We start from the raw sequence: 27,331 nt of genomic DNA, 5'->3' as shown, positions 1-27,331 counted from the left end.
AAAGTATCAACAACACATGCTGGAGAAGATGTGGAGAAAGGGGAACCATCCTCTATTGCTGGTGGGAATGTAAATTTGTACAACCACTTTGGAAATCAATCTGGCACTTTCTCAGAAAATTAGCAATAGTGCTACCTTAGGAGCCAGCTCTAACTCTCCTGGGCATATATAAAAAAAAAGGCTCAATCATACAACAAGGACATTTGCTCAACTATGTTCGTAGCAGCTTTATTTGTAATAGCCAGAATCTGGAACAAACTAGATGTCCCTCAACTGAAGAATGGGTACAAAAATTGTGATACATTTACACAATGGAAATACTACTCAGATATTAAAAATGAGGAAATCATGAAATTTGCAAGCAAATGGAATGGAACTAGAAAGGATCATCCTAAGTGAGGTTACACAGAAGCAGAAAAACACACAAGGTATATATTCACTTATAAGTGGATATTAGCCATATAAGATAGGATAAACATACTAAAATCTATAGCCCTAAAGAAGCTAAACAACGAGGAGGACCCAAGGGAAAAGGCTTAATTCTCATTTAGAAGGGAAAACGGGATGGACATCAGAAGCAGGAGAAGACAGGGAACCAGACATGAATCTAATACAGAGTCCCTCTGAAAGATTCTACCCAGCAGGGTATCGAAGAAGATGCTGAGACTCATAGCCAAACTTTAGGCAGAGTGCAGGGAGTCTTATGGAAGAAGGCGGGGCAGCTAGAAAGTCCTGGAGGGGACAGGAGGTCCACAAGGAGACCAACAGATCCAAAGAACTTGGGCCCAGGGGGCCCTGCAGAGACTGATGAATCAACTAAGGACCATTCATAGAGAGGACCTAGACCCCCTGCTCAGATGTAGCCCATGGGTAGCTCAGTCTCCATATGGGTTTCCTAGTAAGGGGAGCAGGGGAAGTCACTGGCATGAACTCTTTCCTGCTCTTTGATCACCAGCCCCCCTCCCCCCTCCCGTGAGGTGTAGACCACAGAGAAAGAGGATTCAGCCAGTCCTGATGAGATCTGATAGGCTAGGGTCAGATAGTAGGGGAGGAAGACCTCCACTATCAGTGGAATAAGGGAGGGGCGTAGGTGGGACAGAGGGAGGGGTCTACAGCCAGGATACAATGTGAATAAATTGTAGTAAATAATAAATTGTTTTAAAAGAAAATTGTCTAATGAGGCTTGCTGATCTTCTAATAAGACACTTGTGGATTTACAAACTACTAATCATACCTTAAAATACTTGCTAGAGGATTGCAGTAGAAGCTCACTGCGATAGTGTCAGAAATCCTTTTGTGCATGGCTAATAACCTTTCTATGAGACAGTCCCAAGGCTGTTGGATGTGCTAGAATGAACTGACTTTGGCTTGTTTAGTTTCTATCCTGGCTCGGAAAACATATGTTGTGATATTCTCTAAATGTGAGAGAAGGGAATTATACTTCAAAGATTCTAAAGTGCATTACCAAAGGCCTTTTTTTTTTTTTCTGAAACTATTTGCTGAGTAAGTAGTTGCTGTATCACTAAAGCTGAAAGAAAACTGACTTTGTAAAACAGCACCATGTCACTGAATGAATAGACTTTTTTTATTGGACATGGAGATTTTCCAAAAGTCTGGTTTTTAATAAATTGCGAATGACTTATTGCTTCATAGTACCCATTTTGAATCTATTTTTATCTTCCCTCTAAGGCATGCTTAAGCTGAAGGATACATTGCTGGCGTAGTATGTATTGATGTTCTTTCTGGAACAGGATATGATATAGTATAATACTTGCATAATCAGGATTCTGTCTAGACCGTTAAAATTAAAATAGTGACAGAGCAAAAAAGGATTTCTTTCTGAAACAGAATTCTTTAGAAGATGTTTTTATCCAAATACTGATGAAACTTGCAGATACTGAATAGTTTTTTATAACAGTACAAACGTTGCAGTTTTAGTATGTACACTGATTTTTTTTTTTTGCATGTTTTATTGATGGCCATCGTTTTCAATAGATACGTCATAAGATAGTATGACGTTTTCTCAAGTGTCTCCATGAAGAGGAAGAGTAGCTTCACAGTGAAGAACCTTCTCAATGTGACATTCAGAATATGACCTGGGGTATACTATCCATGATACAGGCGAGGGGAGGCCACTTTCCGGGCCTGTGCCATGTGCGGAATCATTATAACTAGTAACTGCACATTAGTGACGCATCAACGAGAAGCTAAGCAACACCATTCTTTAAACCTTAAGACTGCATAAACCTTAGCAGTTTTGACCAAATAAAATCACATTCTTAAATCTTTGGGGAGTTTTGCCTTCATTGAAAACAAACAAACAAACAAACAAATTTGTCAGGGAACAAATTTCAACCAAGAACTGCTTTGTGGCCTGGAATCAAGAGTAGTGTCTGCCTCGTTCCGGCTGGCATGGTAAAAGTTGGTCTAAAACCTTGGGGTTTGTTTTGACATTAGTGCCGTGTGACTGTTCCAGCTACAGAGATGACTGGGCCTTTTTCTCTGTGGATTTTCAAGACAGGTTTGTTATATGGCCCTAGCTGTCCTGGTATGTACTCTGTAGCCCAGGCTAGCCTCAAATACATGGCAATCCTCTGGCCTCAGCCTCACAAGTACTCACCCCCATACCTGTCTGTTTTTCTCTATACAAAGGAAATCTTTGCACAATATTTTTGTAGAATAGAAAAATAATATAACAAAAATAATTTCAAATGAGGAGTAAAGATTATCAACAAACACACAAAACACAGTTCTTCGTCACATTAGTTTTTTGATCTTGGACAAAACATTTCATCTTCGCTTGCACATCAGTTAAATAGGTAGCATCATCATCCATACTTCTTGAGGGTGTGATGAGTCCAGGATGAGTCAGTCTTAGGAAGATCCTAGCAGGGCATCTGTGATATGATGTGTTCTCAATAGGACTGACTGTCCATAGGGCTAGTTACGGTGTGACCCCCTTGTTGTGAAATGAATTTGCGTGTATTTCCTTTGGTCATGCCTTCTGTTTGAAATAGTAATGGGTTTTCTTCCCTGTAAGGAGTTTATAGTAATGAGGACCTCTGTAGAGGAGCATTGGCAGAAGCTGGCCCCGCTTTGCATCCTCGATTGTGTCTGCTCTTCCCAGCCTGCATTCCAGACTCACATGAGACTTATAGTTTCTAAGAAGCTTGCAGCCCATTGCCTTCTTCCGGTTCACACTGTATCAGCCACCTGCTCTGTGAAGGAAGCTGGGCTAAGAGGGATGGGCATGGCCCAGTAAACTGTGTATTGGCTGCCCTTTTTCATAAGGAGAGGTCAAGCACAGACATAGTGGAAGAAAATGACGAGTCTAGTCAGGCAGTTGAATCTGGCTAAATGCATCCATCTAGACATATATCACAAAAGAGAGAGGTATTGCAAGGCTAATATAAATTGAGACCCATATCTTCCATATGGATCTGTTTATGGTTCTCATTTCCCCCTGTGTAGTATTTGAATAGCAGAGCCGTTATTTAAGGAAAGGAGATGGTGATGAATGAAATGGGCAAGGCTGGAGGCTTATGAGCCTTGTGCTAATGCTAAGCACCCCATTTCTCTGCTTCCCCAGGCCAAACCTGCAGCAGCCAAGGCCACATCATGTGATCATGTCGCATTCAGTGGATATTGCTTTTATGTTTCTGCCTCGGACAGCTAGTTACTTGATTCTTCCCCCAGATATTGAGATTCAGTGGGGGATTTAAAGCCAGAGGTAGTGGGTGCATTAATATTTCTTGGGTAGACAACCTTTTTTAATTGAATCTGTATGCCAGTCACAAATGATTACGGCCTTAAATTACTGTCTGATTGACACAGTGAGTCTTGCGTTTGCTCTAAACCTGGGTGACCCTGCTCAGTGCACAGTTTGAGATTTTCTGTTTATTGGTAGACCAAAGTAAATTCAAGTTTCATGAATTGAAATGTTTGTTCCCTTTTGAAGAATAGACGCAGAGGACCAAGAGCTACAAAGCCATTTTGATGTTACTTTAAATTAAGGAACATGATATAAATCACCAGAACAACTTAGATAAACACAGAAGGACTGGGCTCCACTGTCTCATATCATGCATTTGGAACAGTTTCAGTGATATTGCTGACAAGGACACTTGTGGGAGCGGTTAAGTTTTTACGTGTGCATTCATGCAGTTACTGCTTTGCCCGTTCTGTCAGAAATTGAGCACATGCCGGTTGTGTTCTCCAAATGTTGAACTATCAGACTAACAACAGTGAGAAAAGGCGACTATGATATAATTTTGTAAGTGTTCAACTTGTCTTTCTCTTGCAGTGAGAGATTTTTCTTGAGACTGAATAGAAATGGGCTTCCCAAAGCCCCGGATAAGCCGGAAAGACACTGCTCTCTCTTTGTGGTAAGTGTAGCTGGCTTTATTGCAAGAGAAAGTCCTGACTGTCCTTAAATGCCTCAGATAACTCACAGATTGCAATAGTGGTTGGAATTCTGATTTACTGTCACAGTTGGCTTCACCATGGTTTTTTTTTATCTGCTTAACACACCTGTTAGAGTTCTGGTGACCCTTGGAGACTGTTGCAAAAGCACAGTGGTGACTGGACCTGCTATGGCACAGGCTATCTAGTCCATACTTCTTGAGTGTGTGAAGAATGGGTGAGTTAGGAGAGTTGATCAAGAATGGCTTTTATTCCTAAGAGTTTCTTTTACACAGACTGATGAGCAGTCATGACTGACTTGGACCTGGATTTGAGGTCCTGGATTTGGACCTGGGCAGGTTCCTCCTGCCCCAAGCATTTCATTGCCCACGCCCATGTGTATCTCTTTCCTTCCTTGCCAGACAACGCACAGGGCTCTTGAGTTCTGCTGCACAAATAGGAACTCTGAAATAACCGGGCTTTGTCTTTTGGTAGGACTTGGGTAGCAGTGAACTCAGGAAGGACATCTATATTACCGTGCACATTATCCGAATTGGTAAGTTCAGGACCTGCAGCTGCTGGGAGTGACACCAAAGAGGTCTCTGTGTGGCCTAGTATAGTGTTCTGTCTGGAACCAGATTTGATTCCAAGAAGCTAAGAAGTTGGGAATTACTCTCCAGCTCCTTGATCTTACCGTCTCAATTTATCTTTTACAATAGAAATTGTGAAACAGTTGGTTGTGCTTTATTGCTACCCCCAAACATATTTGATTCAAACATGTTGTATTTTTCTTTCAATCCTAGTCTCTCATACCATAAAATCAGCTTTTAGGAGCTAACTCTCCTCCAGGCTCAGGCCATCTGTGTAGCAAGCAGTGTTGTCCTGACCGCAGAGTTACAGAGTATCCTACACAGAAGGGGTTTGAGACAGTAGACACCACAGGCTTTTTAGTTTATGTAATTTCATCAGCTTCTTCAAGGAGCTGAGACACCCTCCAGGTAGACATGAGCATTCCTCTTTAATGGCGCCTCTCACTTTCTCTAATTTGATCCGATCGTGAAAACATTTAGACAATGTGGCACTTATTCACATCTCACCAAGCAACATTTCGGTGGAGCGGGAACACCGTCCTTCATTTCTCCACAGGAAACTCCTCTAAAAGCAGGCAATTTCCAGCCTAGCAGCCCCTGAGAGTGAGTGGTATAGACGCATAGCTCTCCTATTAGTGCCGACAGGCTGATCCTAAGGATGTGTCCCCAAGACACTTCCGTAACTGCAACATTTGCATGACAGCGCTCTTGCAGCAGGACAACAGCTGGCCGTGCAGGCCTGCAATGCCACCGTTGTTTTTGAAGTGTGTAGCTTGTATATATTGTAACTACATTGGATTTTGAAGGAAACTATAAAGCATATTCTTATTTGCACATGTATTTTCTCCTCACTAAAAATATGTTCTGAAACTGTTTTATACTGTTTTTATATTTGAGGGACAAGGGAGTTAACTTTTTAAGTAAACTTTTTAATGATACTTTTGTTTGCTCTGGGGGTGTTTTGAGACATGACCTCATCTGAAGTTCACTGTGTAGCCCACGCTGGCCTCAACCTCTTAGCCTTCTTGTTTCGACCCTTGAGTATTGGGATTGCAGATGTGCACCAGTGCCTGTGTCTGTTTGGGGCTTTGATTTTTTTATTATGTGTGGATAAGTATGGGAGAGAGTAATTAGAAAGACTCATTTCAAATAATAGTAAAGCTGATATGCTACTATGTACTTGTGAGATAAAATGTGTCTCGAGTTGATAAAAGCAAGGTTTGTTTTATAATTGTATTTTTTTAGGTTTGGGGATTTTAATTTACAATCAGTTGTTAAGATAAAATGTGTTTTAGATCTCTTTGTAAACATTGCTGAAGCTTAAGTATAATCTCCTTAATCATTGAGGGAAGAGGCAAAGCCTTCCGGCTTTGAGAACGTTCTAGACCATATCTGTCAGTTTGGCATGGTAGGATATAATCCTCAATGTGTGTGTTATTGGGCTGCACGGTCTTTACTCACAGAGTCCTTGGCCAAGGATGCAGCCCACCTTGGTGCTGTAACATCCTGGAGCAGCCTTTCAAATACACACTCGTTTGTTAGTAATTGTCTTTTTCTTTTCCATGATCACAAGTCATCAAAATAAATGTTGAAGGAGGAATTACCTACCTATGCTCTGATGGCCAAATAAATCCTTATAAAACAATAGTTATTGGTTTCATAGTTAAAAACTGATCAGAATTAAAACTAAAGCAAAACACTTGAGAAAGGTTAGGACATATTTGCTAGTGTTCTAAATGCAGTGAAATTAAGGAGAAGATTATTATCTGTCAAGGACAGATGCAGCTGGCTTTTTATAGAATGTCCCTTGTACCTGCTTAACTGGGAAAAGGGCATAGTGACCCTCACTGGCTGCCAACAGCAAACGCAGTGAGGCCTCGCTTCTGGGAATTTATGGCCAGGTCCTTGATTTGAAAGGAAGAGGAAAGAAGCAAAAGGAGAAGTCAGCTTTGAAGCCCTGCTCCTCCCAGTAACAGGTTCCGCCACCTTCTGTGCTTCCCTTTCGGAGTTTAGCTGGTTGCTAAGTATTTTTAACTTCCTCCGCTCTTCCTTCTTATGTGGAGGATTTTCCTGGAAACCAACCAAAACTGAATTCTTATCATTAGTCTTACAGCTGGGAACACCAGCATTGGCATCAAATCTTTCTGCTGTTTTGATTGCATCAAAGCCTTAGTCCCTAAAGCTGTGTGTGTGCCCACAGAGCCCGAGAACCTCAAACTTCGTGTTCAAGGACGAGAGGCTAGAACAACTGGAGCAAACTGGGAAATCACAAAGCTCCATGCAGGGTCTTCCCCAGTGAGAGCAGGACTTCTATGTGCCCCTCCCTCTGCAGCTTTTGCTTCATGTTCTACAGTGCACATACTGGAGGAAGACAGATAGTAGAAAAGAAAGACCTAAAGATAAACACCAAATTGGATATTGTCATCTTTTTTTTTTTTTTTTCTTTTAAACGTTAGACTAGGGGAGTGCCAGGTACATCTTGATACACTGTAGAATGCTGCTCAGATGGAAAATAAAATAATGGTTCTCTTGGGGATCTACAGACAAATTTACAAATTTCCTTCTTTTTTAACTGATAGTATTTCAGCTACAGCATCCTATCAGCTTGTCTACAAAAATAATAATTGACTTAAATACCAATACGAAACAATGTGCCCACCAGGCAACAGTGACACATGCTTTTAATCCCAGCAGTTGGGAGGCAGAATGTATGAGTTTGAGGCCAGCCTGGTCTACAGAGTGAGTTCAAGGACAGCCAGGTCTATACAGAGCAACTCTATCTTAAAAAGCAAAACAAAACAAAACAGTCAAGAAAAGAAAACAATGTTCTTATGTGTTAAAATAGTCAACAAAGGCTGGGGAGATGACTCAATGGTTAAGAGCACATAACTTCCAGAGGACCTGGACTTGATTCCCAGCACCTACATGGTACGCACATCTGTTTGTAATTCCAGTTCCAAGGGAACCGATGCCCTCTTCTGGGCTCTGGGAGCACTGCAGCCATGCAGTGCTCAAGATTAGTGCTCAGGATGACACCCATACACATAAATAAAATCTTAAAAAAAAAAAAAAACAACTTGAAAATTTAACATGCATTAAAATTTATAACTGTCAGAACTACCCCAGAAATATCAGAGCAGGACCAGTGAAAGCGCCTGTGTCCCAAGGCTGGAATTTGCATTTGATCCTTGTACTTGTCATGTCCAAAGAATCTCCAATTGACTCCTTCCAGATGTGAATCTTGTTTTTCATTTAAGACAGGATCTTGCTAGGCAGCCCCAGGTGGTGTACATGCAGGAGTTTATCTGAGCACTGCAGATACTGCAGGGACAGTCATGTCACAAGACCTGTGACTAAAGTTGAAATTTTTCAAAAAAAATTTTTAATGTGCAATCATTAAGGTGGAAAACAAAACGCATACCATGATTGTCCTTAACTGTTTGCACCTTCTGGGATGCTTTCATGAGGCAACAGAGCAAGCAGATGCTTCCTGTACATGAGGTCTGCTCCAATTTTAATGTTTCTACATGCCTGCCATGTTCTGCTCATGCTCAGGGGTTAAGCTGCTGCCTCAAGGTCAGACAGCTCAGTGGTTAGACCAGAATCTTTATGTGGAAAGTACTCTGTTGTGCTAAAGGCATTTCCTTCCCAAACCCCTTTTGTTGTTGCATACGGTCTGTCTTGTACCCGTGTCTGTTTCTGAGATGTATCTAATCACGTGTCTCTGTGGGTCATGGCTGCTTTTGACTGGACAGGTCGGATGGGAGCAGGGGAGAAGAAGAATGCCTCCAGCGTTCAGTATCGGCGACCTTTCGGCTGTGCCGTTCTTAGCATCGCAGACCTTCTCACAGGAGAGACAAAGGATGACCTTGTCCTGAAAGTATACATGTAAGGAGCATGTGTGGGGTGGGGGTGAGGTAGGCACAGGATGCCTGATAATCCTGCTGGGTGGATGACTTTAGCCTCCTAGCTGAAAAGGCGGGCCTGAGTTTTTGTCAAAATCTTTAGAAACTGCCAGTTGGATGAACCACGAATCAGGAAATCAGTGAATGCAGTTTGTTGGTTTAGGGAGATCGTCTTCATTGGTATTTCCTTCCATTCTTGAGCAACATAACAGCATGTCCTTACCATGACATGCTTGTTCTTTGAAGGCAAAATCTATTATTTTTAGAAATAGCCAAGTTAGAATTAGGTGAGGGAGGCACAGACAACGACCCTCCTGCTTTGTGAGTTACGAATGGAACTGCTTTCATGACATACCATGAGTAACTTGGCTTATGCAGCAGCAGCAGCGTTTGCCTTCTTCAATTAGTCTGGAGGATAGAAGTTTGCAGTCCAGGGATGTTCACTTCCTTCAGGGCGAGGAATGTGGAGGTCTTCTATGCCTCTCTCCTGGCATCCATACCGTTGATACATTACTCTGACCTCTCCCTTCATCTTCGTATGACACTTTCTCTGGGTGCACAACAGTCTTTGTGTCCATGCCTCTCTGTACAATAGTATTTGATTGAAGCTGACCCCAGTGACATCGCTATAACTTGATTACCTCTAAGAAGATCCTCTTTGAAAGGCCACATTCCACGATCCTGGGCTTTAAGATTTTACTGTTGTATTGGAGTTGGGCACAGTAAAACAGAGAATACTCCTAAGAAGATCATATGGTTTAGTCCAGATTTTCAGTTAAGTGATTTCCGAGATGATGGTGTAAGCATGTGTTTGTGTCAGCTCACCTGACACCTCCCACAGGCTTGGTAGATAGGATCTTATGGACAGTGTCATGATCCAGGTAGACCTGCTGGAGCATCTGCTTCTGAACCCAAGGACTATTGTGGGCCAGTTCCATGGGCAAACTTGTGCTGCTGCTTTTAGCGAATAGAAGCAGGTATTTTGTTTTCTTTCTGGGGGGGTTTTAGGGGGAGGTTGTGATAACAAAACTAGCCCTTTGTCAATGTTTGGACAAAAAATTGCTTGTGACCACAGCTGCAGGGGTTGATGGATTTATCAACTTTCTATGCAGTGAGGCCTCCATAGCGCATTCAGTAATTAGGTGAGAAACAGATTATCTGTAGCCTCTGGTTTGGGACCAGAGATGTGTTTACCCTTTCTAAGAAGGTTAGACCTTCCTTGTAAACTTGAAGCCATCCTGAAACCAGTGGGAAGGTCAACTTGCTACTCTTTATTTCTATGGCAGCCCTCGTTGTCTATGGTTTTGACTTAGTCCTAAACTATAACTTAGTTAAGACCACAGTGACTAGTAACAGCCCTCCTCCCTGGGGTTGTGTACTGCGTGCAAAGGATCCAGGACTTTACATGTGCCGTGGCTCTTCATCATTAGAGCAACCCCATGAAGCAGATGTTTTGGAGTTGGTGCACACAGGAGAGGGAATGCTAAGTAATGTACCCCTGTCACCCAGGTACTGAGGTAGGATCCAGGTGCTTGGAACCTGGGCTCCCAGCTCATCTTGTGTCTGCATGGATTTTATTTCACACCGCTGTCTAGTATCGTGAGCATGATAGAACGTGACATTACTAAAGAAAGCCAAAATTCTTTGCAAACATAGTCTTATCATTTTTATCATAATCTTGCCAGGTTTGGTGACAAGTGTTGTATTTATCTGCTGGGAAGACTGAGGGGTTGACAGTGACAGGAGTTACCTATGATTATACAACCAGCTTAAAACAAAACAAAACAAACAACAACAACAAAAAAAAAAAACATTGCAGCCAGTCCTGAAGAGACCTGATAAGCTAGGGTCAGATGGAAGGGGAGGAGGACCTCTCCTATCAGTGGACTTGGAAAGGGGCAGGAAGGAGATGAGGGAGGGTGAGATTGGGAGGGAATGAGAGAGAGGGCTATGGCTAGGATGCAAAGTAAATAACCTGTGATTAATTTAAAAAATAAAAATTATTTTAAAAAAAGAAAAGACCATTTTAAAAATATACTGTGCTTCTCTCTGCAGTGTTTTTGTCTGCTTTTTTTTTTTTTTTTAAATAATCAAATTATGTTATTGGTTGTTTTTTCTACTGTCGACTCAGCAAATTGTGAAACAGTTCCACGAGAAAAATCTAACCAGTGAGAACCATCTCTGACAGTAGGAAGGAACCAGTGTTAATAAAACCTTTGAAGTGATCATTGGAATCCATCTGGAAGAAGCTCTGTTTATTCAAGTGGCCGAATCCTTACCTCTGTCTGGGATTGAAAAAGTAACAAGTACTTTGTCTGAGGCTAGAAGATATTTCAGTCACCTGCTTCAGGAGTTTTCATTTTACTTGGAGCTTTTCAAGGTCAAAAAATAAATTCTAGAGTCTGTCAGGAAGCAAACCATCTTCTTTTCTTTCCTACTGGGCAGGAAGAGGAAAATTAGAGGTGAAATGTACTAAATGGAATTTGATCTCTCATAGCTATCCAGGTGAAATGGTTTTCCATGGAGATTTTACAGTGTTCTGAGAGCCATGGCTCAGTTTGGTATGCTACTGATATAACCTGCCCCCACCCACAAACATATTTGTCTTGGAAGACCCATGATGATGTATACATACATGAGCTAATGGTGACTTGTATGCCTCAGACACGCTCACTAAGAGGAGGTTTGCTGCTGTTGGACAATTGGGTTTGGTTGATAGTATAAGGAGTCTTGATATCAAAGGCCTCAAGAAAGAGCATTTGTAGCTCATAAAAAAAATAGCAGATTTACAAACACATCTAGGTAGGCAAGTTCTCGGAAGCCTCATTAGAGCCAGGTAGCAATAAAGATGACCAGCAGACACAAATGCTAATCAGCTATCAGGAGTTACTAGTCAGTTACTGGTCCATCCATCCATCCATCTGCCCTTCCACCCATCCTTCCATCCATTATGCAGCTGGCAGCTTTAAGGCTTTCCTATGGTCAGAGTATCCAGTGGTAGTCAGATCAAAGCCATCCTATATCCAGAACCCTGGTGACTACATCAGTACAGGTGACCTGAGCACTGAGCACCGAGAGCTGAAAGCAAGAGCTGGGGCTGGAGAGCATGGTGGTAAAATACTTGCCTTGGATATATGACACTCTAGGTTCAATCCCCAGCACTGCCCCTTCCAAAAAAAAAAAAAAAAAAAAAAAAAAAGCAAAGAGGTAGATGTCAGACGATGAAACGATAGAGTGAGATAGAGAGCCATTTCTCCGAGACTTGGAAAAATCTGGAAGTATTTTGTGTTGCCCCCTTTATATCCTGGCAGGCTTTCGCCAGAGTAAGCTGTCTTAGCATTGATTTTGTTTCACTGAATTGGTTGCGTTTTGACCTTAGCCAGGCCTGGCCATGTTATAGAGGGCAGAATTTTCTAATGAGAACCTTTATTTATTGAGCATTTACCATATGGCAGGCATTACTTAAGCCCATGCTTATTCAATTTTCTAATATGTTAATTATACAAGTTTCACAAATGAAGGAAGCGAGGTACAGAGAAAGTGATCATCTTGCTCCCCAAACAGAACTCATTTAGTAGTGAAAATCTGAGGCTTGAGTGTCCCATTCTTAGACTTCAGCACCTTTGGCTCAGTGGATGAAGGTGGATTGTCAGCCACTGCCTCCTGGAGCCTTCCTGCCAGCACTGAGCAAGCCTCAGGCCAGGCATTCTTGTGCTCCGGCAGCTGGGGCTGGAGCTTGTGTGTGAGTGCCTAACCGAATGGTTGTTTCTGTAGGTGTAATACAGAGAGCGAGTGGTGCCAGATCCATGAGAACATCATCAAGAAGCTGAACGCGCGCTATAACCTGACTGGCTCTAACGCAGGTGGGTACATGCATGCCCAGTGCTCTTCGCATCAGGCCCTCTGTCCACCCGTGTCACACAGAAACGGTTGGCCCTCTGGGTCTTCTGTTTGTTGTTTTCATTCTTCGCTGTGTGAAAACACTCAGGGAGCATTGTTCAACATTTTCCTAAATGTAGGCTTGCCAATATAATTCTCTTCATTATTAAAAAAAAAAAAAAAATGCTTTCCACTCTCATTTGAAACAGCAGAGGATCTGATTTGTTCTGTGCTGCCACATCTTGAGGCCTTTTGGTTTTTACCTTGAGCTAAAAACTAAATGATAAGCATGTTTGGGTTTTTGAACGGTAAGTGGAAACCTGACATAAAGTGCAACAAACACATGGTTCACTCTGCAGTGGATAAAGTGTAGTTGTACCGGGAAACAAACATACAGGTTCATGTGTGAAGTGGACTGCAGAGGAGAGTGACGCTCACTGTAATGTTACAGAGAGAAACGTAGGCACGCTCATTTAACTAATTTCTAAATGTGTTCTTATTCTATGTGCATTGCTTCTTTGCCTGCATGTATGTTTGTGTGAGGATGTCACAAAAAAAAACAGGTGTGAGCTGTCATGTGGGTGCTGGGATTTGAAGCTGGGTCCTCTGGAAGAGTAGTCAGTGCTCTTACCGAGGAGGCATCTCTCCAGCCCTCTGTGCTTATTTAAAGGCTGCAATAGTCATATGCAACTATAAATTATACGGTCCATAGTCTGACACGAGTAGCAATGTGTCACAGAATACAGCATGCCTTATAGCTGGGACGCACTGTTTACTGTGCACTATATCTTCCCGTAAGTTCCAGGTTTTCTGTTTTGAATCATGCCTCCTTATTTAACTCTCTGAAGAGGCTGGGGTTTTGTCTCTTTGTTCTTTGTAATAATACCATTGTCTTACTGATAGATTGGGTCTTTGGGGAACAACCCAACTTTCTTAGCACCTCTTTCTGATTTTAATTGTTGCTGTGCTCATGTCAGCATCTGTTAACCCCAGAAGGAGGGGCTGCACTCTCCCTGCTGGGGCATGGCTCCCATGCCCTCTCCTGATTAACCTGATGGCTTCCTCTTCCCGGACCCCTGAGTGAGACCCTGCCAGAAGATAACACAGAGCACCTTAGTCTCTGAGCCTTCCTTCTTCTGTTGGTAACCATTTTGTTATAAACAAACACACAGACAGACAAACAAACAAACAAGCAACTATGTTGCTACGACCTTGTGGAAAACAAAAGGCTCCTGTAGCCTAGTCCCTTACCCCTGAAGCAAGAGCCATACCGTTTTGCTGTCTGCTGGGATACTTGAGTCCTTTGCTGCTGGACACTGCTGGTGGTTTCTGCCTGAGGCTGTGGGTGACTTCACCTCCCCTGCATATTCTGCAAGTCTGAATCCGACCCAGGATCTGACCCAGGTCTTACACAGCTAGCACCTGTGTAACTTGGACTCCTCAGATGGCTCCTTGATCCCTTCTAGTTCTTTCAAACAGACTTGGCCAGCCCCAAGCCACAGCACTGTACAGTGCTTTCACCGAGCAAAAGTTCAGAAGGAGCATTTTAAAACGCGGACCATGGGTGGAGAAAAGGGAGAGGGGTTAGGTTTGGGAGGGGAGGAGGAAGGGAGCCACAAGTAGGATACAAAGTGAATAAACTGTAATTAATTAAATTAAATTTAAAAAAATAAAATAAAAAAAAGAGGGGCCAGGAGAGGGGAGAAGGTCAGAAGAGAACACGGGAGTGGAGAATCAACTGAAACACACTTTAAAATGCCATTATAAATTTATTTTTAAGTTAAAGAAAACAATTATGATAGCTAAACAACAACAACAAAAAACAACAAAACACATACACACAGACCTTCACACTTTGCAGCAAAGCACTGCCCTCAGTCTCGGTGACTCATCCTTCTTGTCCAACCTTGATCTCTGTTGTCTCCTGAGAAGAGGGAATCACAAGCCCAGCAGGGCACTCAGGACCCATTCAACTTCACTACTGAAGAGGAGACACTCTAGTGACTTACTTAAAAATAGTAAAGACAACAAAAGTCCCAGAAATTCTAGTAGACAGTCAGGCTGTGCAGTGCTGGATTATCACAGTGGTTAGAAAGAAGGATGAGAGATGACAGTGAAGATTAACTTCTCTCAGTGGCTGGGATGGGGGTGGGAAGTGTAAAGCATCATTTAGATGTTTTCTAAAATTATAACAGTAACTTAGTTCTTGAGCCAATTTACAGGTTATCATAAAGCACTGTAAGATTTTCCTCTCAACTTGAAAATCCTTTCAGTAATAATTTTCTGTATGTTCTTTTCATGTACTTTACCTGTTCTACCTTACAATCTATTACTTATATCTGTCTTGACTTAGCAATTTTTTTAGGAACAGAATTTCTGTGCTATATATTCTTGCACTCTTGTCTTCTGCCTTGGTCTCAGACTATAAGCCACTGATCCCCACTGAGGCTAACGAGAAAATATTGCAGGCTTGTTCCATGTTTCCTGTCGTAGAAGCCTGCATTGGGAGTGCTGAGGAAGTGGACAAGCTTTAGTGTTTTCACAGCAGGTGTAATGAAGAACGGAAGCATAGAGAAACCTGAGCTCGTGGCGATGAACTCGGTGCTCAGTGCTCAGGTCACCTGTGCTGGTGGTAGTCGCCAGCTGGACTATCAGGGTTCTGGATATAGGATGGCTTTGATCTGACTACCATTGGATACTCTGACCATAGGGACAGCCTTAAAGCTGCCAGCTGCATAATGGATGGAAGGATGGGTGGAAGGGCAGATGGATGGATAGATGGATGGACGTACAGCGGGTGGGTGTCTCACTGACTAGTAACTCCTGATGGCTAATAAGCATTTGTGTCTGCTGGTCATCTTTACTGCTATCATTTTTTCTGAGCTACAATTCTGTATTTTTCCCTGGCTTTGCATACTTTATTAAGGTGCTTTCTGAATCTTTATTAAACAGGGTTCTCAATTGCCTTCTCCTTTTTCTCTGAAGTGTGAGGACCTTCTCTATACCTCAGAATACGACCTTAGCAGAATGCCCTAGAAAAGCTATAGTTCAGGGAGAATATGAGTTCTTTGAATTTTTTTGCACAAATTACAAAATTAAAAACGGGATTGGGTCATTCAATTTGAACGAAAAGTAAATATAACCTAGAGGAGATCAGAAGTTCTTAATGGCTGCAATGGGGTTGGGCATTGTCGTGCTGAGTAATAGAGAAGGAAAGTTGCCAGAGACTGGCTGTAGATCAGCTCTCTGCGCTCCCTTCCAGTCTGTGCTCAGGGCAACCTGCAGAGACGGGTCGCATCTTCCAAAACAATCTGTGATGTTAAGTTTAATCCCTCATTATCTTTCACCTACATTATTAAAATTACATGTAATGAGTACCCTGCCAGTCCTTGTCTGTGCTACTACCAGACCTTTGTTCTACTAGGAATGTTTTTAAATACATGGGAGTTTCTTAGAATCACGGCTGAGTTCCGATGCAAGAGGCTAATTCCAGCCTCGCTGTGGGCCTTACTTACGTGGGAGAAAAGGAAAATAAAAGAGTCTGGAGCCTTTCCCTAGCATATTCATATTTTTAAATGCTGACTTTTATGAAAAGGAGGGACCACTAGGGTTTAGTGATCAAAATTCATGGGACTTCTATCTAAGAAAATAAAATAAATGAGGATTATTATAGATATGCCAACTGTATTCTTCCTTTCCTATCCCAATAGTTCAGTTTGGGGATTCATTTGTAACTATTTCTGGATTGTAATATGCCCTTTAACTCGCGTGTGAAAATCTTGTTGCATGATTAGCACATCTATTCTTAACTCAGATGATTGTAGCATCTTTATTTATAGAACATATATTTTAACATCTTGTAATCTTTCTTTCAAACTTTTGTAGAAACTCAGACTAGAAAATAAAGACAAATATTACATCTGGGCATGCTGGCACGTACCTTTAACCCCAATACTCTGGAAGCAAGGCAGGTGGATTTCTGTGAATTTGAGGCTAGCCTGGTCTACATAGAAATTTCTAGGCTAGCCAGAACTACATGAGACTTTGAATAAAAAAGGGATAAAAAGTACAATATTAGTATTTCATTGGCTTATATGTCTTAGATCAACATTTTTATTGTGATTTTTATTTACACTTTGATTTGGTACCTTAATGAAATTTTGGAAGAAGGGGTAGTTTTTTGAACAAGCATGGATAAGGTTGATGCCCCTCAAGCCCTCTAGCATTAGAATATTTTTGGATTGGTTATTTGTTGATTTACAATTCTAATGCAGCTGCCTGCTGAAGGCATTCTATTACACTTCCTTCATGAACTACTGTTCTCCTGGAAAAAAAAATAGATTTAAAGAATTTTTAAATAAATTGATTTTTTCAAAGCCTGGTATAGTCACCTGTGTTGCCCATTCTTCCGCTGTTAACAAAACCATGTGGGCAAGGACTGCTGTCAGCAACCCCGCTTTCCTGGTATATTCAAGGCCCTGGTTTTAATCCAGTATGGCATTAGGGCACAAGGTGCAAATGTGGTAAGAAATGGAGAAATAAAGCTTGAGGAAAGAGAAATCTTGCCACTCTATATGAAGATGAGGCTCAAATCTAGAACAATAATATTCCAGTAACTGATAGGTTAAGATGGGGGTCCTGACAGGGCTAGGAAGTGCTTAAGTTGTACTGATCCAAAAATGTGTGATGAGACTTGGGACTAAGTACGCAGTGCCTAGAGTGAGTCCTCCAGTACTGGGCTTGAGGAAGCTGTTCCTGGTCTTTAAGGGGCAATGGGCAGAATGGTTTTTCCTTAGTACATTGACCTTTATGCCCTTAGTCTGGATTTACATTAACATAATAATTGGAAAAAATTTGTGCTTATAAATTTTAAATTTTGTGCATAAAATTAAAACATATTCAACTGAATAGCCTAAAAATGTAAACATAGTACATTTTCATCTCTACACTCACTTGGGTGCAGTTCCTGTGGGGAAGCAACACTGACCCAAGATGAGTTATGATAACTGTGAAAAGAGCAGGTGCAACCAGTTGGGGACCTCAGCAAAATCCACCAGAAATGGCTAAGCTATAATGCAGTGCTGTCATAATAGAAAATAACAAGGTTTTAAACGAATGCATTTAAGATATTGATTAAGCATTCTGCTGACATTCTCCATATACTGGAATATCACATTTAAAAAAACAAATAAAAAACTGTATCATCTTGGTGCAGAGATGCTAATGGTCCTAGATGGAAAGAAAATTGTTTTTAATGTCATTGAAACAACAATACAACTGCTTAGCTAGGGAATGAGCACAGTTGAAAACAATGAATTGATATACTGTAATTAAAATTTTATTCAGTCAGTTCTGCACAAAGGAAAAATGAAATAGAAAAATCTGAACAAATGTTTAAAAGACACAGAGAAGTGAACGGAAAGGCCAGTGTCTAATAGTACTCCCAGAGGTACTCAGAGTAAAAGGAAAAGCTGAGCATTTGAATGTTAAGAATTGAGAAAGCCGGGCAAGTGATCAAAGAGCAGGCAGCTGAGTTTATGACAGAGGCAGGAAAAGGATCAGGAACTCCTGATGAGACTTGATAAGCAATGGGCAGGTGGCAGAGGAGGAGAACTCCCCCTTTCAGTGGACTAAGGGAAGGAGTTGGGGAAAGAGGGAGGGAGGGTGGGACTGGGAGGAGTTGAGGGAGGGAGCTTCAATGGAGATATATACTTAATAATTGGTAAAAAAGGGAATTGAGAAACCAGAAGTGTTCAGATGAAAAAAGAAATCATACAGAGGGTAGATACAATTAAAGTTATAATCAAGGGCTAGAGAGTTAGCTTAGTGGTTAAGAGCAATGGCTGCTCTTTCAAAGAACCCAGGTTCAACTCTCAGCACCCACATCTGTCTGTAATTCTTGTTTCAGGGGACTCGACACCCTCACATAGACATGCATGCAGGCATCACCAATGTATTACAATTACTAAATTATTGTAGTTGTATTATTAAATCAAATTATTAAAGTTGTATCCAGATAGACTGAGAAACCACAGAGCCCTAAGCCCAAACTAAAACACAGGAGGAAAACATTGATCACCTCTCTGACCCCCAAAAGTAGTTTCAGCAATTGTAAAGGCCTAAATGTCATGGAACATCTGAGAATTGCCATAGGAGAAAGGCCAACTACATTCTACGCTTACCACATTATAACTTCAAAGTGAGAATAATTCCAAGTTCAGCTAAAGTCACAGAAACCCTACTATTCCCTTTCACTAAAAGAGGAAGTAGAGGTAGAAAATAGGAATGGCGTGTAGGAGCAAATAAGTGTGAGAAGCGTGTGCCGGGCAAGGGAAGCCTGGCAGTAAATTCATCTAAGCACCGGCTGCAGACAGCAGGAGCAAAATGATGTCCTCGTGAGAGATGTGCAGGCAGGTCTTTCTCCCTCCCCCACTACAGGAAGAGGTGTGAACAAATTAAATATAAACTTTAAGCCTGTTACTTGTATTAAAAAAACATTAAGGTAGAAATAGAATATATTATTTCCAGAATAGTAGACAAATCGGTAAAATAAGAAAACGTGACTCACTGTTGCTGAAGTCATGGTTTTACAGTTTTACATTTGTTGCATGCTCACAGCTCTGTGCTGTTTGGTTCCAGTAGAAAATCGCAGTGAGGTGACATGACAGCCTGCTTCCCCAATGGTGGGCTGGCATCTCGGGGTCCTCCCTGTCACTTGTTGCGTGCTTTGCTTTATGTCTGGATGCAGTGCCCAGATCCCTGTGTGACTAGAGGTTTTCCCACTCTCACGTCTCTCTGTGTCCATCTGTTTGTCCCACCTACATCTCCGTTTCATCTGTATTAGAGCTGCGACACTGAGAGACCCTCCACCACGTACTGACCTGCGAACCCAGAAAGCCCCGGGTTCTCTCCACGATATGTACACAAGCACAGTAAAGGTTTCCTCCTTCCTTTTTTATTTTATTACTTCCTAAAGTCTTATTTTACTTCATTTGACTGCTGTTTGCTACAACCCCCCCCCCCCCCCAAGAAAAACCAACAACAGAGTCTCATGTAGCCAAGGCTAGCTTTGAACTTGTTTGTGTAGCTGATAGCAACCTTGGGCTCCTCGTCCTCCTGCCTTCACCTCTTGAACGCTAGGTTGACAGGTATGGACCACCAAGCCTGGGTAAAACTTACATTTTCTTAATGTGCAGATGTTGGGAATCCTGTTCCACTTGGAGTGGAACTCGTCCGTTGGCTTTGTGGCTGGGAGGAATAAGGAACAAACAAGGGGTTCGTATAAACATCCTTTCTGTCTACTACAGTAGCACAGCGCCTGCTGTCGGTCCTGGATGCTCTCTGTCAGGCTTTACCTAAAGAACTGTGTAATTATCTGCGTGTTCTCGAGACGGGAACCAAAGTACAGAGAGCACAGCACCGAAACACTTAACAGCACGTGTATTTGGCAAATGGTGGCCACGCTTTTCCATCCTGCACTGCTATATATTCACAGCTATGTGCTATTTGCTTCACTAGTGACAAAATGGCTGATGTAACCTAAAATTAATTCTGCTACTTATAAACCATGCTGTGCTTGCCGCTTTTAATATCAAAATGCAGAGTATCATGAATTCAAAAAGAGCCATCTCCTAAAATGGGTTAGCACTGATCCCCGTAAAATGAGAGTCACCACACAGTCCACAGATCCTCGGCCTTTCTTCTTCATGCTGCTAACTGTGCTCTGAGCATGATAATGAATAGTACAGGTTCGGGGTTGTTTTGGTTTTTTGTTTGTTTTGGCAGACTCCATATTAATTCTACACCAGGTCTTTCTAATTGGAGCTCAAGTGTTGAAGCCGGTGTAAAAGCTCCGTTTAATGACGGCATTTCTTCTAATAAAAGGGCACATTCCTCCCAGAGCCAGCTCATTTTGGACACTTACTCTTGGGTGCTATTCCTGTGGCTGTAACAAATGCCTGACAGGAACAATTTAGAATAAGAAGGGCTTATTTTGGCTCTTAGAGGGGATATGATCCATCATAGCATGAGGCCAGGACCCGGAGGCCACTGAGTGCGTTGGATTCCGCAGGCAGGAAACAGATGCGAATGCAGATGCTAAACGCAATGTCTGCCTTTGCTCTTTCTATTCAGTAGGGCATCAGCCCCTGGTACGTAGGAGGTGCCTTCCACATACTGGGAGGCTCTTCCCTTCTCGAGGTAAACTTCTCTGCAAGTACTCTCAGAGACAGAGCTGGATGTGTTTCTCCTAAGTGATTGCGAATCTGGTCAGGTTGACAGTGAAGATTAACTTCTCTCAGTGGCTGGGATGGGGGTGGGAAGTGTAAAGCATCATTTAGATGTTTTCTAAACTTATAACAGTAACTTATTTCTTTAGCCAATTTATAGGTTATTATAAAGCACTGTAAGATTTTCCTCTCAACTTGAAAATCCTTTCAGTAATAATTTTCTGTATGTTCTTTTCATGTACTTTACCTGTTCTACCTTACAATCTATTACTTATATCTGTCTTGACTTAGCAATTTTTTTTTAGGAACAGAATTTCTGTGCTATATATTCTTGCACTCTTGTCTTCTGCCTTGGTCTCAGACTATAAGCCACTGATCCCCCTATTAATCATTTCAAATAACAGTAGGAATCCAGAAAAGCATTCAGATCAGACTTTGGAAGTTAGTCACCTGTGGTATACATGCCTGGATGTTTAGGAGGCCCAGTGGTAAAGTAGGGTTGGGAGGACAGGGGTAGAAAGACAGTCCTGTTCTGTGAACCGGCCCCATGTCGTGAAGTACTAAACCTCAAAGGATAATTAACCTCTGGATAACTAGAGTGCTTAGGGAGTTGCCTTCTTCCCTTGGGTTCGTTAAATATAATTGACAAATACGTGTTTTGCTGGATACATTATACAATGGGTTACTCTGATTCATACATCCATTATAAAATGAATAAATGAGAGGTAATTAATGCATATGTCATCTCATACACTTGTACTTTTTATGGTAAGAACTTTTACGATCTAACTGAAATTTTATATCCTTTAAGGAAATATTCTCATGTACCCTATTCCTCTCCCAGCCCACTAATACTCAGCCAATTCTTCTCAGTTATCTAGTCTTTTGTTTTGTTTTGTCTTTAGAGACAGGGTTTCTCCTTGTAGCCTTGGCTGTCTTGGACTCTCTTTGTAGACCAGGCTGGCCTCAAATTCACAGAGAGCCACCTGGCCCTGCGTCCCCGAGTGCTGGGATCACAGGCGTGCACCACCATGCCAGGCAGGCATTCTAATCTTGAGGTTAACTTTTTTTCATTCCAGTATGTAAACACCTGTCGAGGCTCTCCTTTGTAGTGATGAATATTTTTTTACCCAAAGTATTGTCAGTGTTCTGATGACTCGTTCAGCCTTGTGGTTGTAAGGTCAGGATAATGAAGGGTCACTGTAAAAATAAGATCAACAGTTTCAATGATGGCAAAATAAATATTAGTGCCATGATGGTCCTCTGGAGCCGCTCCTTGTGGGTCAGCTGCTGGCACTGTGTGCTGTTTTCTTGTTTTGCTTTCCTGGAACCATACACTCCCTTTGCTTTTCTTTAGTTAAGGAAGTAGCTCATGAGAAGAGCCTACTTTTTTGTGGGGCATGGGGGCAGAGCACATGTGTTGCAGCCAGGCCTTCCACTCAATCGTCTTCCCACTGCTTGACCGGGAGTTCTTCATCCTGGAGAAACTGAGTCAACTGCAGATGGCAATTACTGCACCATTGTCACCAATTATCGTCCTAGGATAATGCAATTAGCTACACCTAGGACTTTATTTTATATTTTCCTAAGTTCTAGAATGCATCCAACTCTTAAGTAATTTTTCTTTTCCCCACACTCTTTCATCTATTTTTTCCATTGCTTTGGCACTCCCTTCAGACACCCAGTAGCCAGCAGCGTTCTTGACGCCCTTTCTGTCTTTGCCCCTCTCTCCTCTACATGGCACTGCTATCCAGGCACTGATGAATTTCACTGCTCATACTTGCTCTTCCTCCATCCATTTCTTTTCTGAGAGCAGACGCCTTCATTTGTTTCTTCTTTAATTTCTCCAGGATGCCATACCGCTGACGAATTACTTTTTGACTATCTAATTCCCTAGAAAGAATTCTCTTTTCGTTTTTAAGGAAAGGAGGGGCAGAAGGAAGCAGAAAGGGCAGAAGAAAGTAGAAGACTGCAGACTAAACAAATGCAGCACCATTGGGCAAGTAGGAAGTCGAGGCAGTTTAATGGGGTCCCACTCCCATCCCGGAGAATGTGAGCTCTCTGTTTTCTCATTATTGTTGAGATTTTCCCTCCTTCCTTTGTACTTGCCACGTAGTGTTGCAAGTGTCCCCATCAGATCCCGCCACAGAGGTCTTGGTAAAATGATTTTTCATTTGAAAAATATAACAAAAGTCTCAAAAATTGTGTCATATGTATCTTATTCTCTAAGAATTCTGGGAGCGGGGTGTGGTGGCACAGGCCTGTAATCCCAGCATTAGGGAAGGCAGAGGCAGGCGGAGCTCTCTTAGTTTGAGGCTAGCCTGGTCTATAAAGGAGTCCAGGATAGCCAAGGCTACACAGAGAAGACCTCGAGAAAGAAAATAAAAAGAATTCTGGGACTTCTGAACTGTTTGTGAAACTGTGTGTGGTTCACTTGGGTCTTCTACACACCCTAGCTCCTGATGATGCTGATGGTGACAGTGAGGTGAGTGTTGAAGGCAAAAGGACGATAGTGGGAAGAGAACAGAGGCCGTGATGACCAGATGGGACAGTGGGAGAGGCTAAGTCGGGAAGATAGCTGCCAGGACAGATGGATTAGAACACATGCCACTTGGTCTTTGTCCCCTAGCCTCTGGGTTTTGAAAGGAATCAGCAGTGCCCTGAGCAGCATCCTGAAGCTGCTAGAGGGTTGTGTTCTATCCTCGTGTCCGGATGGCTGGCCCTTCCTGCTAGCTATGGTGGGACTGAGCCTCCTTCTCTTCTTCCCTCGGGCACCCAGTTCAAATTGAGCGGTTGAGGGCGGGGTGGAGAAGGGAAGTGGAGAACAGGTTGAAGGTTCTGAAACCTGCCACACCTCACTCTCACTGCCATTCTCTGAGACAGTGATGCCACCACAGGCATCCTTTCCAGTTCTTTTCTTTGTTACTGCCTCTCAAACAAACACGTTGACAAAGACAGCAATGGCTATTCACTGCTTTCCATTACTATTTAGGGAGAATAAAAGGAAGACCCTATGTGTCTGGATTGTAGATAAGGTTTGCAGGTTTTCCAGTGTGATTGAAGTCATTTTGTATCGTTGGTTTTAGGGGACATTGTAGTACTATAAATTAATGATGGGGATTATTCAGGAAATGATGCTGACAAATAATGATATAGATTCAAGACCATCAGGGGATGGATTTATTGTTTTCCCCACTATCCAAACTCACTTTAGGTGGAGTGAGGATTTATTTAAAAAAAAAAAAATGAGTCAGTGTTTTTAAGTGAGTCACTTTGAGAGGTTCCGTTTTCTGGTGAGGATACAGTGAAGAGGCCTGGTACCTTCTTGTTTAAAATGTTGAGAGGAGGGGGGAATTGAAAGAGAGGCTATGTCTTTGAAGTGTATATACTGGCATTTTCACATTAGCTTCCTTTTTGTAGTCCTTGCCTTAGAATTGAGAAAATTACATGTGAAATAAACATTGTCATCTGCACACCATGCTGTGATAATGTCATTGTAATTGGGATAAAAAAGAAAAACAGATAATTCTGAACTGACTAGATTCCTTTCTGTTTGTCAAAGTGTCCTGTAGCCTAATAAATTCTCAGAAAATGCCATTTTGAGTTTCTTTATTATATCATAATAAGAATGTAACTTTGATTTTATTACAATCGCTTTTGTGGCTTCAATTTCAGGAAAAATCATTGTTTTTAACAATTCTTGAATGCCTGTATCTTGAGGTTTGTTTTCAGGCTTCTAATGTTTGGTAGATCATTATCTGTAGGCCTTATGGAGTTGTTTTTTAAGGTAAAGCTCTCTTTTGATCTCATTGCCCACTGTCTGTTTGAAGAGTAAGTGTTGGTGGAGCGTTATGTCCGACAGCCAGGGCTGGAGGACAGGGTGCCATGGCTGCAAGCCTGCTGCCTGCTCCTAACTCTCTGCCAGTGAGTCTCCAGTTCCTAGAAATTGGGAAACTCGTGTATTAATGTGTAAAACTGTTCCTCAAGGATCATTTCTAGTTTCTATCAATTTTGTGTGCTGGTAAAATCTGAAACCATAAGCCTGAGCTTATGAGCTTGTGGAAGCACATTCTCTTCTTAGACTACATGGTCTGTTTCCTTCTTCCCGTAACTCGCATGTCTCTCCTTTGTCTTAGGACTGGCAGTTTCCCTCCAGCTGTTCCATGGTGACATTGAACAAATCAGGAGAGAGTACTCCTCGGTGTTTTCTCACGGAGTGTCCATAACGCGGAAGCTGGGTTTTTCTAACATCATCATGCCTGGTAGGTGACTTCGTCTGCACCAAAACGCCGAAGTTCACGCCTAGTCTGTGGTTCTGACACTTGAGAAAATTGTCAGGTTGTCAGCTTTGAAGTGTTCAGGTGGCCCGTGGAGCACGAGCAAATTAAGAACTGTTATCTGAAATGAAGTACCCCTGGTGGTCGTGGCTGCGTTTCCCTTACGCCTGTAACAGCAACTAAAGCTGAGCTACCATCCAAAATACTTGATCTCTTTGTGGAGAAGTTTACATCACGCTAGCTGATATCTTCACAGGGCTATTGTTTTCCTTCTTGAACGTAGAGAACAGTATATGATAAGGACAAAACATGATGAGTTACGATAGTTGATCAAAATATAATAAACTTGTGTTTAAAAAACCATGCTCAGTGAAGGCCAACTCATTTCTGTGAGTACCTCCTTGCGTTTTAGATGGTGTTGGAGGGGATATGAACATCTGGAACTAAAGGGGGTGATGATCAGAGGACGTAACGGTGAAGCTTTAATGTTTGATATCAGTACCTCTTTATAAAGAAAACGTTTTACTTTAATATGGTTTAAGACTATATTATATAGTGAGTAAATTTTTCACGTTATATCTATTTTTATTTTTTATTATTCATACAGCAGCATCTCCAGAGGTAGTGATCCCAGCCCTTCTTGGGGTTCTTGTTCTCCTCAGTGCAGAGAGTAAACACCGGCTGTGACTCCACCGCCCAGCTCTGAGACCTAGTGGTAGAATTGCTTAGACAAGACCCCAAATGCTCTGTACTTCCCACAGTACCATCTACTGATCGCTTGATTGAAATCTATTCGTGCAGGAAAGGCTGGGAGAGCAGCTTGGAAGGCCTTCTGCAATGAACTGGCCGCGTCATCCTTAGCGTCTTTCAGGACTGTTGTGGAAAACGACTGTTTATAAATCTGTTTACTTGGTGACATCCTAGCCAGTGGCTCTCGCAAGCAATCATTATTTCCCCTAGTTGCTATAAATAACTGGTATTTCCTCTTTAACAAAAAAGAAAAACATTCATCCCACTGGGAAGCAAATTGATGGGCAAATCTAATATAAAAAAACCATGTGTGGAGCAGAGCACGGCCAGCCGCCTGGAGGATTCCTCATCTCAGTCCCTGGGCTGTGTCATCAAGGAGTGGAAACACATAAAGCAGGATGGCACTTCTCCGGCTGAGCACTCGTCTGGGTGGCTCTGCGCTCCTGTTGCTCTTGTATGGCGTTAATAATGGGGGAATGGGGAGTGGGGCTAGCTTCTGTCTCTTTCTGGCAGGGCTCTGTAACAGATGCTTCATACCGTCCAAGGAAACAGTCTCTCCAGACACAAACAGATCTGCATGCCTTAGACTGCAAGAAAAGTTTTCTGAAAGCACTTCATTATTTCTTTTCTTTTTTTCTTGTCTTCTTTGACTTCCTAATGTTCCATACAAGATGGAGATAAGAGAGATGTGTGTAGTTGCTTTAGCTCCCAGACTCACAGGAATTTTTACAGTGAGACACACAGTCATTGCTCTACGGTCCTTTGTTGTTTCCAGACTACCTAGTTCATTCTCGCCAGTGGCTGAGTGGAAACTGGAGTTGAATGCTCCAGTGAGAAAATGTTTATGAACAGCACTGTCCTGTGGGCAGTGCATGCATGCATGGCCCCACCCACCTCGTTTTCTAGACTGCCCTTCAAAGTTCATTTGCATCTAGTTCTCTGATGGGGTCAGGACAGGTGAAATGTGCACATCCCACACCAAGAGGAGTAGTTTCTTTAGCCCAGTCAACCTCTCCACAAACTGATGGCCTATGCCCTTGACACAGACAGAACTGTTTTTCAGGTCCACAGCACATAATCAGTGTTCCTTTTGAAAGTGGGAAAGCTGGAATCAGGAAGCCTTCCCTTGGCCTTGCTGTTGCACAGGGGGCTCACTTTCACCTGTATGAAGGGAGAAGAGGGGCGTGCTTTTGTGCTTTCAGGCCCAGGGGGCAGACATTCAGTGCTTATTGTTTTAGTATTAATTAATTATGAATTGTTGTTATTTTAGTATATGGATATATAGCTGCAGGAAGCCATTT

The 27,331-nt window shown here is 42.2% G+C and overlaps 1 protein-coding gene across 6 annotated transcripts in view; it reads left to right on the top strand.

Moving 5' to 3' along the window:
- Dock4 (dedicator of cytokinesis 4) overlaps nucleotides 1–27,331 on the top strand; it is a 381,158-nt gene that overhangs the window by 209,364 nt on the left and 144,463 nt on the right. For 5 of the 6 annotated variants that reach the window (XM_055624110.1, XM_055624087.1, XM_055624080.1 and 2 more), the window contains exons 9-13: nucleotides 4,304–4,385; nucleotides 4,897–4,957; nucleotides 8,747–8,879; nucleotides 12,671–12,759; nucleotides 25,140–25,265. In XM_055624110.1, the coding sequence (XP_055480085.1) occupies nucleotides 4,304–4,385; nucleotides 4,897–4,957; nucleotides 8,747–8,879; nucleotides 12,671–12,759; nucleotides 25,140–25,265 (491 nt within the window). Of the gene's footprint in view, nucleotides 1–4,303; nucleotides 4,386–4,896; nucleotides 4,958–7,827; nucleotides 7,920–8,746; nucleotides 8,880–12,670; nucleotides 12,760–25,139; nucleotides 25,266–27,331 lie in introns of those variants that run through there. The other variant, XM_055624118.1, reaches the window with a different exon arrangement.

This window comes from Psammomys obesus, unplaced genomic scaffold (assembly GCF_907164565.1).
Source record: "Psammomys obesus unplaced genomic scaffold, mPsaObe1.curated_primary_1811, whole genome shotgun sequence".
In the NCBI taxonomy this organism is placed as follows: domain Eukaryota; kingdom Metazoa; phylum Chordata; class Mammalia; order Rodentia; family Muridae; genus Psammomys; species Psammomys obesus.
The sequence above is the reverse complement of the archived record's forward strand: the minus strand, read 5'-3'. Positions and strand labels throughout refer to the sequence as shown.